This window comes from Culex pipiens, chromosome 1 (assembly GCF_016801865.2).
Source record: "Culex pipiens pallens isolate TS chromosome 1, TS_CPP_V2, whole genome shotgun sequence".
NCBI classification, from domain to species: Eukaryota; Metazoa; Arthropoda; class Insecta; order Diptera; family Culicidae; genus Culex; species Culex pipiens.
The window spans coordinates 5,098,281-5,116,771 of record NC_068937.1 but is presented as its reverse complement, the minus strand read 5'-3'; the positions used below and the strand labels follow the sequence as shown (position 1 = coordinate 5,116,771).

The window sequence follows — 18,491 nt, the reverse complement described above, 5'->3', positions numbered from 1 at the left end:
AGCGGACAATTGTTCATGCGAAAAATGTGTTTATGGAGCATAGACAATCGCTAAGGGAGCGTTCTTTCATTACGTAACGCAAAAAATCGGATTTTTAGACCCCCCTCCCCTCGTAACAAAATTTCTGTACAAATTTTAAAAATTTTGTATGGAGCGTAACACGGCCTCCGACCCCCCTCCCCCCCAAGTGCGTTACGTAATAAAAGAACGCTCCCTAATACCCTCTCCCCCCCTTAAAGTATCCACGTGGACAATGCATTACGGGATCCGCTCAGCTATCAAAATAGCTGGCACAAAAAATAAAGCCAGCTTTGATCGAGCAATGTATACATACATCATTGGGCAGGAAAAGTAGTGATTTTTTATTGCTATTTTTTCGGCCAAATGATGTTTGTGGTTTAAAATCGTAGAGAATAGGAAAAAACAAGAAATTTTGTAGGGGCCACATTTTTATTGTACTTTTTAACAGTTTCTACAGAGCAGACCTCAAATTAGTCATTTTAAATTGAAAAAATGAACAAAAACAGAAAATCGTGTCTACAGCAAAATCACCTCAATGGCGTATACATCATATCGCCGTAAAACGGCAGTTCTCCATCAGTTCGTCCGTCAATGCCAGTTCCAGCAGAATGACGCGCGCCGGTCCACCTCCCGCAAGCTTAAACCAGTCACACTTAGCTCATCGCCGAGTTCGGTCACCACGTCGTCGTCGTCGTCGTCGCGCTAACGTCTTCTAACGTCCGCTTCTAACGCCTGACACCCGGAAGCGTTGTCCCAAAGTCACGATGGCCTGCCGGGACGAGTTTGAGGAGCTGCTGTTTTACGTGGTCGAGTTGAAGGACAAGTTGAACGCTAAGTTGGACGAGCAGTGCGCCAAAATCAATCAGCAGGCGGCGATCGTCAACCAGCAGGGCCAGATCATCGACGAGCTGTGCTGGCAGCTGCGGGAGCTGAGCGAGAAGACCCGTGAGTTGAGGGCGGAGAACCGGGTGCTGCGGGGCCGGGTTGACGCGTTCGGGAGTGGCCACTGCCAGTGCCAGGAGGGGGACGCCGGAACGTACCAGAATCACGTCGTCGAGCGGTACAATGAGTTGGTTGAGGGTGGAGGGGGTCGGAAGAACGGCAAGGTGAAACCCGAGCCGAAGGTCGTCGAGTACGCGCAGGTTGACAAGGTCACGCCAAGAAGGTGGCCCTTCGGTGGCAACAATCAAAAGAGCACAACCCTCAACGTCTCGGAGCCGGAACTGAACGCGACCAGCAGCGGCAACACGACCTGGTACCTGGACGTGGAAAGCATCTACGAGCCGATCCAACTCTCGGCAAAGCCCAGCACGGCGGCCAAACTGGAGCAAATTTCGGCGGAAGTGTCGACCAGCCTGGTGGTAGTTCCGAAGCCGGCCCCCAGGCGGCTCTACCCGACGCGGGCGATGGAGAATTTGGCCGAGTATTTCGGCGAGATTGGAAGTCGCAATACGGTCACGTTGGGCGATTCCGTCGCGGATGCGGTGCTGTTGAGGGAGGAGGGCAGGTTCGGTGGGAGGTTTGGGGCGTTGGAGGAGAGAACGGAGCGGCAGCTGGAGGATGGCAAGGTGGTGCCTTGCAGTCGGTTGGAGGTGAGTCAGCGGCTGGTGGAATTTGCGAGCGCGCGTGCGAAAGTGCGTGAGTCATTTTTTTATTTTGGTGGAGTCGTTGATTAACCCTTAAATAGCAAACGATTTTTTGTTTGTTAAAAATGAGAAGTAAAAAAAAAATATAATTTTAATTGAAATTGAATGGACGATTTTGATAATTTTGTAAACTTTTTAAATTAAAAATTTTTGATAAACTTTTTAAATTTTTTAAATTGTGTAAGGCCGTTGCAAATATTTTTTAAAGTTTATGTCGCCCCCCCTTCAAAATCGGTTCGAAAAACGGGGGACAAAAAAATTTTTTTTTTTTTCAAACACTTCAAAATTTTAAAGGAAATAGAGGTTTTACCAACTGAAAACAATTAGCAATGCATTTTCCTGCGTTTAAAATCATATTTAGCATGTCTGGGATCGATCAAAAATATTTTCAATTTTTGTGGAATTCCAATGTACAGCACCGCAAAAAGTTTTTTTTTTCGGCAAAAAAAAAAATTCTTCAATACAGTCATCCCACATATTCGGAACACCCACAAATTCGGAACACTTTTGTAATAATTTGTCAATAGCATGCCAATTGCAACTTTTCTCTCGACCCTACTATTTTTAGGGCCTTTATTTGGACATTCTCTTGCTGTTTCACTAGTAAAAGTAGTACTTTTTGAACAAAAAACTTCATTTCAAGACTATTTTATCCTGAGTAGCAAAACACTGCCCTCAAATTGCCTGTTCCATGATTGTGGGATGTTATTGATATTTTCACAAAAAAAGTTATCAGACCATGGATAAAGCATCACTTAGCTTGAGTTTCATTGGTTCCAGTGTGTGAAGTCATTATTTTGTAAAAATTATGTACTCATGGAGAGATCCAAAGTTTGTTTACATCCGTAAGAAAAAAGTGTTCCGAATTTGTGGATTTCAAGGGTCAAAGTTTTTCTTCAAAAACTTGATATAAAAGTTAAAATTTGTAGTTTTCCGATACAGCATTCGAAAGATCGCAAGAAAAGCTTTCAAATGAAGGTAAAAGCGAATCATTAAGTTCAATTATCGATTTGCTATGATTTTTTGAACATTGGCCGATCTGTAAACTGTTCCGAATATGAGGGATGACTGTACTTGGATATTTTGAAAACTAATGATTGCAAAACGACTGGGCAGGTGTAAAATGCACTTTAAAACACTTTTTTTCGTTCAAATGTTAAGACCATGGCTTGTTATTTCAATTTTTATATTTTTTTATTTTTTTTGCCCCACTTCCCTCCCCCCTCCATCCCAATCAGAGTAAAACATAAAACATAAAACCTCAAAAAACATTTGCAACGGCCTAAATTACAAAAAAAAATTACTAAATATTTAAATTTTTATTATCTGTAGTTATTTTAAATCTTTTTTTTTTTTTTTAATTTGTAAATTTGGTAAATTAGGCAATTTTGGTAAATTTTTGTAAACTTTGGAAAATATTGAAAACTTTTGAAAATTTTGACAATTTAAAAAAATGTAATGCTTTTGAAAAAAATTACAATATTGTCCTATTAGTTTTGTAATTATTTTAAATTTTGTATTTTTTTTATTTTGTAAATTTGGTAGGGGAAATATACTCATTTTAATCACACTAAGCCGTTCGACCAATTCTCATCACTTTTGCCGTTTTCCGCTATTTAATCAACATTTTCAGATGTATCATCAATGGAGAGTTGTTTGCTCACTTTTATTTGAGCTATTTATTACTTTGGAACAGTCAAAAACACTTTATAAAAGCTGTAATTGATGATCAAAGTGCTGATAGGCCGATAATAGAAGTAGGCTGAGAAAGGGTATAGTTCCCCTAAATTAGGCAATTTTGGTAAATCTTTGTAAATTTTGGAAAATATTGACAATTTTGACAATTTGAAAAAAATGTAATGATTTTGAAATTTTTTAACAATATTGTCCTATGTAAATTTTTAAGAACAGCGGCATAAAACACGATTGCAAACCATTTCTGATCACTTTTTATTTTATTTTTTAAGTTTTTTAATTGAACATTTTTGTAAAACTCAACAATCATTTTTTAATTTGTAAATTCTGTATTTCTTTTTTAACTTTTGTAAATATCGCAATTTTTTTTGAATTGTGTAAACTTTGTATATTTTAAAATGTTGTAAATTTGGTAAATTTGTTCAATTTGGTCAATTTTGTCAATTTTCTCAATTTGGTGAAGAGGTGTCAAACGATTTTTTTTTTTGTAAAAAATGAGAAGTTTAAAAAATCAATTTTGAATTTAGATTTTGTAAATTTTGACAATTTAGTCAATTTTGATAATTTAGTAAACTTTTTAAATTTTACATATTTGTTAAACTTCACCAAGAAATTCCTAAAAAAAAATAATATTTTAATTTATAAGTTATATTAAATGTTGTATTTTTTCAATTTTATATTTACTTGGTGAATTAGGCAAATTTTGTAATTATTGGAAAATATTGATAAATTTTGACAATTCTAGATAATTTAAAATTGTTGAAAATTTAGACAATTTAGATAATATTGTCCTTAAGCCCTTTGTCAATTTTTACGTACAACGGCAACAAACACGATTAAAAACTATTTCTGATCATTTTTTTTATTTTTTTTTTTTTTTATTTTTTATTTATTTTGGCTGGGTTGACAAGAATTTGCGCTTTTGGGTGTTGTGAAGAAGAAAAAAAAATTAGAAAATTAAGAAAATTTAGAAAGTTTAGAAAATTTAGAAAATTTAGAAAATTTAGAAAATTTAGAAAATTTAGAAAATTTAGAAAATTTAGAAAATTTAGAAAATTTAGAAACTTTAGAAAATTTAGAAAATTTAGAAACTTTAGAAAATTTAGAAAATTTAGAAAATTTAGAAAATTTAGAAAATTTAGAAAATTTAGAAAATTTAGAAAATTTAGAAAATTTAGAAAATTTAGAAAATTTAGAAAATTTAGAAAATTTAGAAAATTTAGAAAATTTAGAAAATTTAGAAAATTTAGAAAATTTAGAAAATTTAGAAAATTTAGAAAATTTAGAAAATTTAGAAAATTTAGAAAATTTAGAAAATTTAGAAAATTTAGAAAATTTAGAAAATTTAGAAAATTTAGAAAATTTAGAAAATTTAGAAAATTTAAAAATTTAGAAAATTTAGAAAATTTAGAAAATTTAGAAAATTTAGAAAATTTAGAAAATTTAGAAAATTTAGAAAATTTAGAAAATTTAGAAAATTTAGAAAATTTAGAAAATTTAGAAAATTTAGAAAATTTAGAAAATTTAGAAAATTTAGAAAATTTAGAAAATTTAGAAAATTTAGAAAATTTAGAAAATTTAGAAAATTTAGAAAATTTAGAAAATTTAGAAAATTTAGAAAATTTAGAAAATTTAGAAAATTTAGAAAATTTAGAAAATTTAGAAAATTTAGAAAATTTAGAAAATTTAGAAAATTTAGAAAATTTAGAAAATTTAGAAAATTTAGAAAATTTAGAAAATTGAGAAAATTTAGAAAATTTAGAAAATTTAGAAAATTTAGAAAATTTAGAAAATTTAGAAAATTTAGAAAATTTAGAAAATTTAGAAAATTTAGAAAATTTAGAAAATTTAGAAAATTTAGAAAATTTATCAAATTTACTATAAATTAAAAAATAAAAAAAATACAAAAAAAATAAGAAAGATTTAAACAGAAAGAGTTCACAAAATTGTCAATATTGTCAAAATTGTCAAACTTGAAAAAAATATCATATTAGTAAAAAATTTCGAAATTGACCAAATCGATCAAATTGGCAAAATTTATAATATTTAAAAATAAAAAGCATACAAAATTATTAAAAATAGACAATTTGCAAAATAAACAAAAGTTTAAAAAAATTACAAAATTTACCAAATCAAAAAACAAATTAAGTTTAACAAAATGGAAAATTTAAAAAATTTCAAAATAATCAAATTGTTTTCAATTGGGACCTGAAATCATGCTTCAATTCCTGATATTATTGTTCACAACAAAATAAATAAATAAATAAAAAATAAATAAATGATAAATTTGATAAATTTGATAAATTTGATAAATTTGATAAATTTGATAAATTTGATAAATTTGATAAATTTGATAAATTTGATAAATTTGATAAATTTGATAAATTTGATAAATTTGATAAATTTGATAAATTTGATAAATTTGATAAATTTGATAAATTTGATAAATTTGATAAATTTGATAAATTTGATAAATTTGATAAATTTGATAAATTTGATAAATTTGATAAATTTGATAAATTTGATAAATTTGATAAATTTGATAAATTTGATAAATTTGATAAATTTTCTAAATTTTCTAAATTTTCTAAATTTTCTAAATTTTCTAAATTTTCTAAATTTTCTAAATTTTCTAAATTTTCTAAATTTTCTAAATTTTCTAAAATTCTAAAATTTTATGAATTTTATGAGTTTTATAAATTTTATAAATTTTATAAATTTTATAAATTTTATAAATTTTATAAATTTTATAAATTTTATAAATTTTATAAATTTGATAAGTTTGGAAAATTTTGTGGATTATTAAAATTTTGTAAAATTTTAAGTGATTTTGTAATGTAAATTTTGTAAAATTTTATGTGAATTTGTAATAAGAATTTTGTAAAATTTTAATTTTGTAAAATTGTAAATTTTGATAAATTGTAAATTTTGTAAAATTTTAAATTTTGTAAAATTTTAAATTTTGTAAAATTGTAAATTTTGTAAAATTGTAAATTTCGTAAAATTGTAAATTTTGTAAAATTATAAATTTTGTAAAATTGAAAATTTTGTAAAATTGAAAATTTTGTAAAATTGAAAATTTTGTAAAATTGAAAATTTTGTAAAATTGAAATTTTTTTAAAATTGTGTAAAATTGTAAATTTTGAAAAATTGTAATTTTTTTAAAATTGTAAATTTTGTAAAATTGTAAATTTTGTAAAATTGTAAATTTTGTAAAATTGTAAATTTTGTAAAATTGTAAATTTTGTAAAATTGTAAATTTTGTAATATTGTAAATTTTGTAAAATTGTAATCTTTTTTAAATTGTTTATTTTGAAAAATTGTAAATTTTGAAAAATTGTTTTTTTTTGTAAAATTGTAAATTTTGTAAAATTGTAAATTTTGTAAAATTGTAAATTTTTTAAAATTGTAAATTTTGTAAAATTGTAAATTTTGTAAAATTGTAAATTTTGTAAAATTGTAAATTTTGTAAAATTATAAATTTTGTAAAATTGTAAATTTTGTAAAATTGTTAATTTTGTAAAATTGTAAATTTTGTAAAATTGTAAATTTTGTAAAATTGTAAATTTTGTAAAATTGTAAATTTTGTAAAATTGTAAATTTTGTAAAATTGTAAATTTTGAAAAATTGTAATCTTTTTTAAATTGTTTATTTTGAAAAATTGTAAATTTTGAAAAATTGATTTTTTTTTATAAAATTGTAAATTTTGTAAAATTGATTTTTTTTTATAAAATTGTAAATTTTGTAAAATTGTAAATTTTGTAAAATTGTAAATTTTGTAAAATTGTAAATTTTGTAAAATTGTAAATTTTGTAAAATTGTAAATTTTGTAAAATTGTAAATTTTGTAAAATTGTAAATTTTGTAAACGTTTACTGATGAATCATTTAATTGATCAACAACCAAACGTTGAAGATGAGCAATCGTAATTTATCTTATTTTTGTTGATGAAAACATTATAGATATGGGAACGCTAACGAAGGCTATTGATTGTTTTTTTTTATAAAGAAAAGTGCACTGTTTTTTTTTTTTTTGAAAAAGTGCACTCAAGGGTTATCAATTTGCTACTATCAATTCCGTTACTTGTTTCAATTTGCACTAGTATAAGTGAGAGTTGAACTTTGTTGGGACTTGGTCTATCGCTGATCGAAATAATCAATCAACCTGTGTGGAATTCGTTATCAGCCGTTGCGACAACCAATACAGCTTCAAAATCACCAAATCGCAACAAGAATAAGAACATTTTGTTGCAAATGTGTTAGTTTCATTGTTCCGCTTCAATTCCCGGCGGAATGCGGCGTGTGCTAAATTAATTAAGGCCCAGGTTAAAAGTCACTCTCGCGCAAACAACGTTGAGGCTGTATGAGTTTGCGTCTGAGAATCAATTTGCAACTTGGAACACGAGCTGACATCATAAAGTTCCAGTTCCAGCGAAATATTGCACGGTGACTTGGAAGTATATATGCGATGCAAATTGCATGTTATTTGTGGGGTCGTTAATGGATTTATGGTGGTTGGATTCCTAGCAATTTTGCATTTAATTATTTGATTCGAACGAAAAATAAAAAAAAAGAAGATTGTGTAGAACTTTTTGAAATATTTCAACGATTGATTTGTTTGATAACAGTGGTGTACTGTTAAACTAATAATTTTGACAGGTGTACTGAAATGTTTCAACCCGCAATTTTAAGCTGGGTGAAATATTTCACCGGGCAATTTTGACAACACTAATTCGAAAAACGTCAAATATTTGACTGAACGATTTGATTTTGGCAAAGTTGGCAGTTGGTCATCGCATTAACAATTTAAAAAATGTGTTGTCAAAATTAACTGATGAAATATTGCCAAAAAACATTATAATAATCAAATTTGATACTGAAATTATTCTTTCTTTTTCAGAACTTGGACAAAATCAGCCTGCCCAGCGAGCAGTACCTCACGGCGGACAATTTGGTACGATTCACGGTCAACAGTCGACCGGCGACGATGGCTCCGACCGCCGCCGACAAATCCACCGTAGACCATCGTCGACACGCCATTCGGTCCTACATTTGATGCCATTTTCTAAGTGTTAACTTGTAAGTGATTGTTAGATTTAAATTGAATTTTTTTTTTATAAAATAATTATCGAAATATGTACCTGCTGCTAAGCATATCACCAAATAAAATAGACATTTTATTGCAAAATTAAAGTGTTTTGATCACCTCCTTCGTGCGAAACAAGTTTCATTATCGATTTATGACATCGCTGCACGTACACCATTGTTGTCATTGTCACCTGCTTTGTAATTGAGGGTGCGACCATCAGCGCAACCCTCAGCACAATTTGGCTTGAATTTCGCTTGAAATGTTTCATTTGACAGTTCTCCAAATATTTCAACAGGTAGGTAGGTGTTGTACCCAGTAGCTGTCAAATGAAACATTTCACAATGGCCTCAACCGCGCAACAGCTCGAAGGTTATGTTGCATGAAAACCGCTCGTAAAAACTTTTAAGGACCTTCCCTCGTTCCTTTCAAAGTCATCGAAAGTCGGGGCTAAATAGTGTGCACGCTAAAGCGCTTTTAATAAAGTCTGTTTGGAGCCAGCAACCGGAAAAGGCGTCACGCAGCGGCAATTTGGCGTGTAGCCTGTTGGTTGAACGCGTACGTATTAGCATGCAAAACGCGACTTGGCCAACACACACACGTACCGAGAGATAAACGGTGCAGTTCATGTATGCAAATTAGTTTGGGCCGACTTCTTCGGTGTTTTTGTTTGGGTGTGTGTGAGTTGTGCTGTTTGAAGGTCACACCGGAAGCACGTGAAAATTCAAGGTCTAAGACTTGTTGAGGGAAGATTGGTGGCGCCAGTTTGGCACAAGAAAATTGAAAAAATGACTTATCTTAAGGAGGTATTAGACTACGAACAAAAAAAGTAGGCAAACTGTCAAAAGTGCGAGTTGTTTGTTTGTCATAGTCTTATACCGCCTTTAGAAATTTTCTTCTTCTAAAAAAACGAAAATATTTACGTTGACATTGGAAACGAACCCTTATCTTGCGAGATTTATAACATAATAAAAACAAAAACAAACGCAAGCAATCTCGCTTCTGCTCTTTCTCTCACCAAAAACGCTTCTCTCCCCATTCTCTCTCTTTCTCCCTCTCGCCACTTTGCTCTCCCTCCTCAATACGCCCAACTAGCTTAGTATAGATGAGTTGCAGAACAAGCATTTATCCAATTAGTGTTGCAAACTTTTTTGCAATAAAATTCTCCACTACTTCAACAGACTTCCCAAATTTGACAGAACTTAACAAATGACAACTTACCCCGCTCAATGACAGCCCAGCTCCGCCCAAAGCTAATCCAATCTAGTGCCCACAGCATCCGTCAAAACGCAAATCACAACAAAACCCACCTTGCAAAGGTGACAACCTCCATCACAACCACTTGGAATTAACCCGTCACGCACCGTTAAACCATTTCACCACACTTTCACGCGTGAAATTCACTTTACACTTCACGAAAACAATCGATTTTGTGCCTGCCCGACGTAACTTCGCGAAGCTCTGGAGGTGAAGAAAACAGAGACTTGCCGACGTTCCGCCGCCGCAATCAAAGACACCCTTGAAATTATTATACACACCACTACGAAAAGACATGCGAGCATCCGAGCAAGCTGAACACAACAAAAAAATACGCCGTGTGACGGAATTATGACGGCTCTCAACACAAACAAAATGTGACGTTTCGAAACGAAAGCACCGTGAGAGAGCGAGAGAGAAATGGAGAGGGGAGAGAAAACGAACGGTGAGAGATGAAAACAAACAGCTGTTGCGTCGTCAACGGACGGGAAGGGGTGGAAATTACGAAACGTCAAAAGATGGTAAGATTTAACGATATTTGATGAGATTTTATGAAATAAATCGTAAAAAATGCTGACAACTAAATTTGTAAGTAACGTTCCGTCATTATTGATTGCTCCCTTTAAAACACGCCATCTGAGAGTCACTAGTGGAAATCGTGTGATTAGTTTGGCTACTCACCACGGTGGCGCCGCTGTGAGTCAAGAGATTTTAGTTGGTCAAGATGGTGGAATAAAAGTGTAAACAGTAAATTTAGGATGAATTTTGCAAAGTTAGGGACACTTTCTCAAAAATTAACAATTCTCATTTAGTGTTATACGTTTTATTTTCATTTTCTCGTTCTTTTTTTGCTCACTTGCACAGAAAAAAAAGACAAATATTTACAGTCAACTCGTGAATATCATCATTAGTGAAGTCGATTTCAAACTAAAGCAAACGTAAAAATAATAAATTTAATTTAAAAAAGTCAATTTTCATGAAAGAAATGTTTAGTTTGCTATCTCAAAGCGTGCACTCTCACACAAAATCGCTCAAAATCAACTCAATCATGAATTATGAAACGTCAGATTTTCGTGCGATTTCGAATGACGGTGCCCACAACAAACACGGTTACACGGTTATTGTTATCGATTAAACTTTTAAGTAAATAATTTACACAAGAAAGGGTTGGACAAATACACTTTAAATTGTTACGTAATGAGTTTGAAGCCACCTAGCTCCGCCTAAAGTAATCGTTTAACAATTTTGTTTAAATTTAATTTGTTTTGCGCGTTTTAAAAATGGCACCGAAACCAACCACTTTTCTTTCTCTAGAGGCACTTTGTATGAAATCCTAACAAATAAATAACTACGATACCATTGATGCTTGAATTTTATTACTTCTTACACGCTATTTTGGGAAGGGGAAATTTGCTGCCTTCAAAATAATTCTCTTTTCCTGCTTTCCGCTATTTTTTGTCATTTTAATTGCACTATTAAGGGGAAAGGTCAACATTAAGTTTAAAATTGTTATCGCGCGTGCGTTCTCTCTCTCTCTCTCAAAAGTGTGTCGCAAATTCGGTTAGATTCAATTAAATTGACTAGTTAGTTCAAGTTTGACACTTTCGCTTACTCTATGCGCGCTGTCAGATCTGACATCGGTTAAGGTTGGCAACACTGCTTACGGTTGGCACGGCGATGGAATCACATCAAGCGGTTAGTGTTTCTTTAAAATATACTTGTGCGCCCTGTTTCTTAACCTCGTTTGTTCGTTTTTCGGAGCAATTCGAACGCTTTTTTACTCGAAAAAATAAAATAATAAAAAATAAATTAATCTTACATCATAGGGAAGAAAATAAGCTGCAATTCGCTTCAATTGTAACCATTCTCTTTTTGTTTTCCTAAATTTGTTCGTTAAAATTTCAAATTTCGTCTGAAATCCTTTTCCCCCCGACTGTTCTACAGTCACAACCGTCCTCCGTTGCTCGTTTCTGAAATATTTCTCCCGTTAAGCGTTTCTCGCACACGTTAATTGGGGTGGCCACCCTTTTTTTTACAGGTGCTCGTCGCCGTGATAGTTTCCGTTTCGGTTCAGGGGTTGCCGCTCCTGGGAGTCTGTCGGCCGGTTTCGGTTGAAGAAACCGCACTACGGATGAGAGAGGCGAAATGTTTCGTGAGTTTGGGAAATATTTCATGTTTGTAAACAAGGGCGATTTTTTTTTATTTGAGCTGCACACGAACAAATTCAAATAATTTCAATATTCGAAGTGACTCAGAAATGGGTAAGAAGAGCGATGTCAGATTTTAAGAAAAAAAATCACTCAGTTCTGAGTAAATTTCACTCATTTTTTGTTGAGTTCTAAGTGAACTCACCTCTGACATTCTCCCCACTTGCTCATTTCTACACGCACGCTCAAAATCACTCAGTTTTAGTTAAACCCGAACCTACTATGAAATGAGTAAAGGGACCATCTGCCAGCTTTGAGTGAATTTCACGCAGATCTGGGTGAATGTCACTCAGTTTTCGTTGAATTCCGAGTGAAATTCACTCAATTCTGACAGACGACTCCTTACTCATTTCTGCACGCACAAAACCGAACCTATTCAGAAATCTGTCAGATTTGAGTAAATTTCACTCAGAATTTCACGAAAACTGAGTGATATTCACGCAGATCTGAGTAAAATTCCCTCCAATTTGACAGATGTCCCTTTTACTCATTTTTGAGTAGGTTTGGTTTGGACGAAAATTGGGTGATTTAAAATAGGAGTGTAGAGTCTTAGAAACATTTCATAGACCAATTTTGACAGTATGTACAGAGCCGTGTTGTAAAAATGATAATTTTGTTGGAATTGTGCGATGAAATCAAGCTTGCAATGTAGGGGCCAATGTGAGTGGATGTTTACATCAGAACTAGAAGTGAGCAGGATAGATTCTTTGTTTACAAACTCACATTGGCCCCTTGACATTGTTTTGCTTGAAATGCTTAACAAAAATCTGTCGAAATTATCAGTACCAAAACTAGAAATATTATACATTCTAACATGTTTCACAACACTTTACTGATATGACATGTCAATGCTTAAAAAAACAACGTTAAAAAATCAGCAATCAGTCTTTGTTTTGAATTTGCAAATACCGAAATTGAACAATCTTCAGAGTAGCATTGTTAAACTTACAACTTTGGTGGATTTTCTGGAAATATTTCATCGCACAAATTTAATGACACATGTCAGGCTGACGTTTGGCGATGAAGTGTCAATCCTCGCCAAAATGTTTACCGACATGGCACGAGGAACCTTACCGATGAAACGTTTCAGAAAAATCCACCAACATTGTAGGTTTAACAACTCGGCTCAGCGTTTGACGTTTGGCAAATGAAATATTTCATTCTCAGCAACCGCCGAAGAAAGGAACAAAAGTGACAGTTCAAGCAACATTGCATGCAAGTTTCCGCCCAAGCTCAAACATCGCCAACTTACCTTCGACAGCAGGTAGATGAGCAGCAGCAAGATGATGGTTCCGGCACAGGCCGCCAGCACCACGATCCACAGCGGAACCACGTCCGGCGTCGGGATCGGTTCCGGCTTGGCCACCACCTGGATCTCGTGCGTCTTGATGGGCATCTCCTTGGGGCGGCCAATGTACGGTAGTCGCGTGACCCTGGCCACCGTCATCGTGCTAAAGTTGATCGACGATCCGGACGAGATTTTGTGCAGCGTGTGGGCCACGATCCGTGACCGCAGTCCGATGAAGGCCACGTCCTTGTCGCCGATGGGACCGGCCATGCAGCGGATGATGGCGCACCGGGTCGCCCGACACTGGAGCGCCTCGTCCAGGGCGCGGTCGTTCTCGTCTTCGACTGCTTGCCGGCGCTGCCGGCGGTCGAACTGCTGGTAGTGCTTGAACCGCTGGTCTACGGCGTCGTGACCCTGGTTCAGGTGCGCTCGCGACTGATGCTGGTAGTCTGTAGGGAAGATGGAGCGTTACAAATGTTTTTTCTTGAAATGTTTCAATCAAATCTTACTTGTTCCATAGTTGGATCCAGCGTTGTCGTAGCCATCCTCTCCGTCCTCGTACTCGTAGTCGTCCAGATCTTCCTCACCCAGAACTCCTCCGTAGGTCGCTCCATGCTGATGCTGGGAGTAGCTGCTTCCACCTCCACTTTGCTGCCGATGACTCGATCCGGAACTGCTACTGTGCGAAGAAGACGACGACGACGAACTCGTCTGAGTCCTGCTCGACGAAGCCGAGCCAGCCTGTTGAGCTCCGTAATATCCGGCACCTGCTCCTCCAGCACCCCCTCCATACGACTCGTACGTCGAGCTGCTTCCACCGGAATACCTTCCGCTACCTCCACTGCTCTGTCTCACCTCCTCGTCCACGTTCTGCCGGTTCAGCGTTCCCAAATCCAGCCCCGTCGTCAGTCCTCCCCGACCCTGCGCTACCCGCTCGAGCGTCGACACCCCCGTAATCAGATCCGGTCGCTGTTCCTCGCCGTCCTGCTGGCTGTGCATCCTTCGCCGCCCGTGCGCACCCAACTCACTGCCCTGAATCGCTGCGTGAGTTCGCGAACTCAACCCGGAAATGTCCTGGCTAACGTCCTCCGAACGGCTCGATTCAGTCTTGTATATCCGGCTTGCTCCACTGCCGCTACCGTAGCTTGACCCGGACGACTGCGCAGTCGACGAAGCGGACGAGTATCCGGATCTTGAAGCGTCACTGCTGAAAAGACATTACCAATTAGTTTGATCGGGTCAAGATCACCAGGGGAGTCTACGGATCGAGCTACAAAGGTCACCGGTAGCTAACCTCGCAAACAGACTCTCAATCAGTCCCACGTTTCCTGTGCAAGGCCTTCGGGAAGACGGTTACGGTTACAACTGTGTACTAAAAACCCCACCCCTCCCCAAATACTCACTTGGCACTCTGCCGGTAACCTCCGGACGTCGCTCCACGACTCGCGCTCGCGCGATCCTCCTGCTGCCGATATACATCGCTAAAGTCCTCCCGATTCAGCACCTGCCCGTCGACGTTCGCTCCGATCCCGCCGAACGCCGCCACCGACTTGCCGCCGTAGTACTCGGTACTGCTCTCGCTGACCAGCACCCGACCGTCCTCACCCCGATGAACGGTGCGGTTCCGGCTGGCCGTGTACGTGACCGCCGGGCCACCGTTCACGCTCGAAGAGTTCCAGCTGCTCGAGTAGGAGTACTCGCGGGACGATCCTCCGCTGCTTGCTCCGGACGAGCCTCGAGCGTAGGATCCTTGGCTTGAAGCGGCTTGCGCAGCTTGGCTGGAAGATCCGGAACTGTACGATCCCGTCGCAGAAGACTCTGAGTTCGAAGATCCCGAAGCGGACGATCCTCGACTGTACGATCCTTGACCGGAAGCACCCGATCCTCGCTGCTGACTCGCGGCAGCCGCCGCCGAGTACTGCGACGCGCTCTCCGCTCGCTGCCGATGCACGTACGAAGCGTCCCCGGTGGATTCCTGCTCCTCTTCGGCGTCCAGCCGACGCTTGTCGGTCTCCGTCAGGACGGTGTTGGTTCGTTGAGCGACTCCGCCGCGAGAGCTGGAAGCGGAGCTCGAAGAGCTCGATCCACCAACCGTGGTTTCCCGATGGATTCCGGAGATTCCGGACCCTGCCGCGGAAGAACCGCGGTACTCCGTGCGCGAAGCGTACGACGAAGAGTCGTGGTTGACGGAGGAGGCGCCGACCTTCTCGAGGTAGCTCTTGCGAGGGTTCTCCACGATTAGGTCACGGGTGTTGATGTAGCTGCTCGGTTGGCACTTGATGTTGCCGCTGGTCTCCGGTGGAACCAGCAGGTACATCAGCGGATCTCCGTCGTTCGTTTCGTACGGCCACAGCACGAAGAACTCGGCTTCGTCGATCGTGGACGGGCCTTCGTTGCGGATCTCGTAGATGTGCACGACCTGCGGTCCCAGGTGGTGCTCGGTTTCGGCTTCCTCCAGCGTACGGAACTCGGTGTAGTTGTAGAGGAACTCCTCCGGCAGGGAAACGCCGGAGATCGAGAGATCGGTCTTGATCGTGATGCCGATGCTCTTCTTGAACACGTTGTCCGAGTGGCCACCGTCGGCTTCCGGGTTCGTCGAGTTGGCCTCCATGTAGAAGTCGTAGCTCGGGGCCATGCCAACCTTGATCGAGGGCGAGAGGAGCACCTTGAAGTTGACGACCTTGCCGCTGGAGAGCGGATTGCCGATGTCACACTTGAGCGTTCCGTTGGTAGCACCCAGTGGGGTCGTGCACAGGATCGGGGTGTCCTTGATCTCGCCGATCTTCTCCACGCGTCGGAAGTTAAGCTCGGACGGTATGGTCATGTAGAATCCAGCTTCGAACGCGTCTTCGCCCAAGTTGGAGATCAGAACGTCGATACCCAACAGTTTACCAGACCCAAGCAGGTACTCGTCAACGGTGTTGACCTGCAGCCTCAGATCCGGAATGCAGACGTTGTCCGGACCGCAGTTCTTCTGGATGTTGATCGAGTCCTTCTGCACGGTCCCGCGGTTCTGGTCGAGGATTGGCTCGACGGTCGCCCGTCGTCTACGCTGCTGACTGGAGGCAGTCTGGCGCAGGTTGTACTTCATTTCCGCTTCCAGCGGAGTGATCTTGTCCCGGATGTTCTCCGCGATGTAGACCCGCTCGCTGCGGCACTCCAACTTCCCCCGGTACAGCCGCATCGACTGGTTCCGGATGTTGCGACCTTCCTCGTTGAGGAAGAACATCCGCGGGTTACGAGGCTTCTTCGAGTCCAGAACCCACGATACCTCAATATCCAGCGTTGGTGGAACATTGATGCCGTTGTACTTCATGCAGGAGTTGACCACGGTGCACGGGACCTGCTTGCGATCGCGCAGCGTACAGTTGCGATCTTCTAGGGAGATCAGCTTGTTCTCGGTTTCGAAGAGCGTACTGGCCTCCATGACCGCTACCGGACGAGACTTGAAGACCAACGCCTTGTCCGTAGAGTACGCTCCAACCACCATATCCGGGTACTGATTACCATCAAGGTCAATACCGCCAGCTACCGAAAACCCAAAGGTCGAGATCCTCGATGCTCCAGAGATGTCCTCCGCAAAGATCACCTGGGAAGGCTTCTCCAGCGGACCCGTCGGCGACCCGTGGTACACGTACACCGCTCCATTACCATTCGGACCATCGTACGGCGCCCCCACCGCAAAGTCTCCAAACCCGTCCAAGTTGATATCCCCGAGCGAACACACCGACAGCCCGAACCTCGCCTTCGAGTTGACCCCGTCCCGCGTCTCGATCCCCTCGAACTTGTTCGCCTTGTCCTGGAAGATGATGTACACCCTGCCGGTCTCGTACTTTCCCTCCGTGTTCGGTTCCGTGTGCATCGGCGCGCCCACGATCAGATCGTCCAGCTTGTCCCCGTCCACGTCAACGGTCGCGATCGAGTACCCAAAGTACGCCCCGATCTGCTCGCCCGTAATGTTCTTCAAGTTTGTCATGTTCCACGAAAACAGCAGCACCTTCCCGAGCAGGCCACCTCCGCGGGGCATCCCGACGGCCACTCCCAGGTTCCCGTCACCGGTGAAGTCTCCCGTCGCCGACGAATAGCCCAGGTAGGAGTCATCCTCCGACGAGGTACTCTCACCCGTCGAGTACACCTTGTCCCGCGGGTTGTTCAAGCTGAACGAGTAGATTTGACCTGCGGGAAGATACGATCGCTGGATTAGTAATGTTACAGGAAAAAAAAGAAGAAGTTTATGCCCAGAATAGGTTTCGTAGGGGGTTAGGGAAGAGCTAGTCCTCTCAATGGGTTGTTCGGTTGGTTGGATCAGGAACGCATTAGAGATAGGAAGCACCGCTTAGTAGAGGCTACTTGGTCATGAGACAAGTGTTGGGTTCGCTGGTTTAAGAGTTACACACTAGGTAGATCTACAAACTACAAATTGGTCTTTTTTAAGGGGTTTTACCGAAAACTACTACTAAACACGAAAGGGTGTAGAAATACCTGAGGTTCGTTTGACCGCTTGGCGGTCAGAACAAAGCGTGTAGATACATAGAGTCCCATCGATTAGGGTTAGAGAGGGGGGTTAACTAGGCTACTTGAACTCGGTAAGGTAGGAGGTAGAACTAAGCCACACAAAACTATGCGACTAGAGGTTTTTGAAGCAGGTTGGTTGGTTGGTTTAAAGAAGTGGATGTTGGATGACTTCGTTAGCTTATTCTAGGTGGACTACGATTGCTACAGCTTCACAAGGTTGTACTCTGAGATTCGTGGTCGGTTGCGACTCAAAATGTGCAAATCGGCGAAGCAGCGTTGCGAGGTCCGTTGATGACCCGAACTCGACATTGTCGAAATAGGCGTGAAACCGCTCTTTTTAAGTGATGTTTTATTTTTGCTTTGGAATTTTTGCTGTCGGTTCTGTAAACTTAAATGTATTTCTGAATATTTCTAAGGATTTTTATTGAATTCATCGGGTTACGAATGGTCAATAGATGTCCAAAGTCAAATTCTCGAGTTTTACCAATCCGTTTGATGAAATAATAGCTTGGGCAACTTCAGCGAGTCGTATTCTGAGATTCGTAGTCTTCTGTAGGTCAAAATATGAGAAGCGTTGCAAGGTCCGTTTGTGACCCGAACTCGACATTGTCGAAACAAACGTGGAATCGCGTGTTTAAAATGATGATTTTTTGTTTTGAAATTTTTGTTTACCTTTCTGTAATATTTTTTCGATTTCCGACTATTTTTACGGGTATTTGTTGAATTCATCGGGCTACGAATGATCAATACATGTTCAAATGACAATTTCTCGAGTTTT

At 38.9% G+C, this 18,491-nt stretch overlaps 2 protein-coding genes and 1 long non-coding RNA gene across 7 annotated transcripts in view; 1 reads left to right on the top strand and 2 right to left on the bottom strand.

Annotated features, from left to right (window-relative positions):
* The window catches only part of LOC120424018 (uncharacterized), a 32,129-nt gene extending 22,072 nt beyond the window's left edge, over window positions 1-10,057 (bottom strand). Inside the window, exon 1 of the long non-coding RNA XR_005606303.2 lies at window positions 9,668-10,057. This is a non-coding gene — a long non-coding RNA (uncharacterized LOC120424018). The remainder of the gene's footprint in view (window positions 1-9,667) is intronic.
* LOC120424017 (uncharacterized) lies at window positions 734-8,548 on the top strand. Of its 3 annotated transcripts, none has more exons than XM_039588032.2 (2): window positions 734-1,613; window positions 8,261-8,548. In XM_039588032.2, the coding sequence occupies exons 1-2, from the start codon at window positions 786-788 to the stop codon at window positions 8,414-8,416; spliced, it is 984 nt and encodes a 327-aa protein (XP_039443966.1). In that variant the 5' UTR covers window positions 734-785; the 3' UTR covers window positions 8,417-8,548. The 3 variants fall into 3 exon arrangements, with proteins under 3 accessions (XP_039443966.1, XP_039443965.1, XP_052562730.1); XM_039588031.2 differs by having other exon boundaries at window positions 734-1,655; XM_052706770.1 differs by having other exon boundaries at window positions 734-1,659.
* A 453-nt stretch (window positions 10,058-10,510) lies between the features above and the next one.
* LOC120424021 (integrin alpha-PS2) overlaps window positions 10,511-18,491 on the bottom strand; it is a 102,298-nt gene continuing 94,317 nt past the window's right edge. For 2 of the 3 annotated variants that reach the window (XM_039588036.2, XM_039588038.2), the window contains 4 exons: window positions 14,602-17,374; window positions 13,708-14,405; window positions 13,163-13,647; window positions 10,511-11,828 (listed from right to left, as the gene is read on the bottom strand). In XM_039588036.2, coding sequence (XP_039443970.1) covers window positions 11,736-11,828; window positions 13,163-13,647; window positions 13,708-14,405; window positions 14,602-17,374 — 4,049 coding nt within the window. In that variant the 3' untranslated portion in view covers window positions 10,511-11,735. The remainder of the gene's footprint in view (window positions 11,829-13,162; window positions 13,648-13,707; window positions 14,406-14,601; window positions 17,375-18,491) is intronic. The other variant, XM_039588037.1, reaches the window with a different exon arrangement.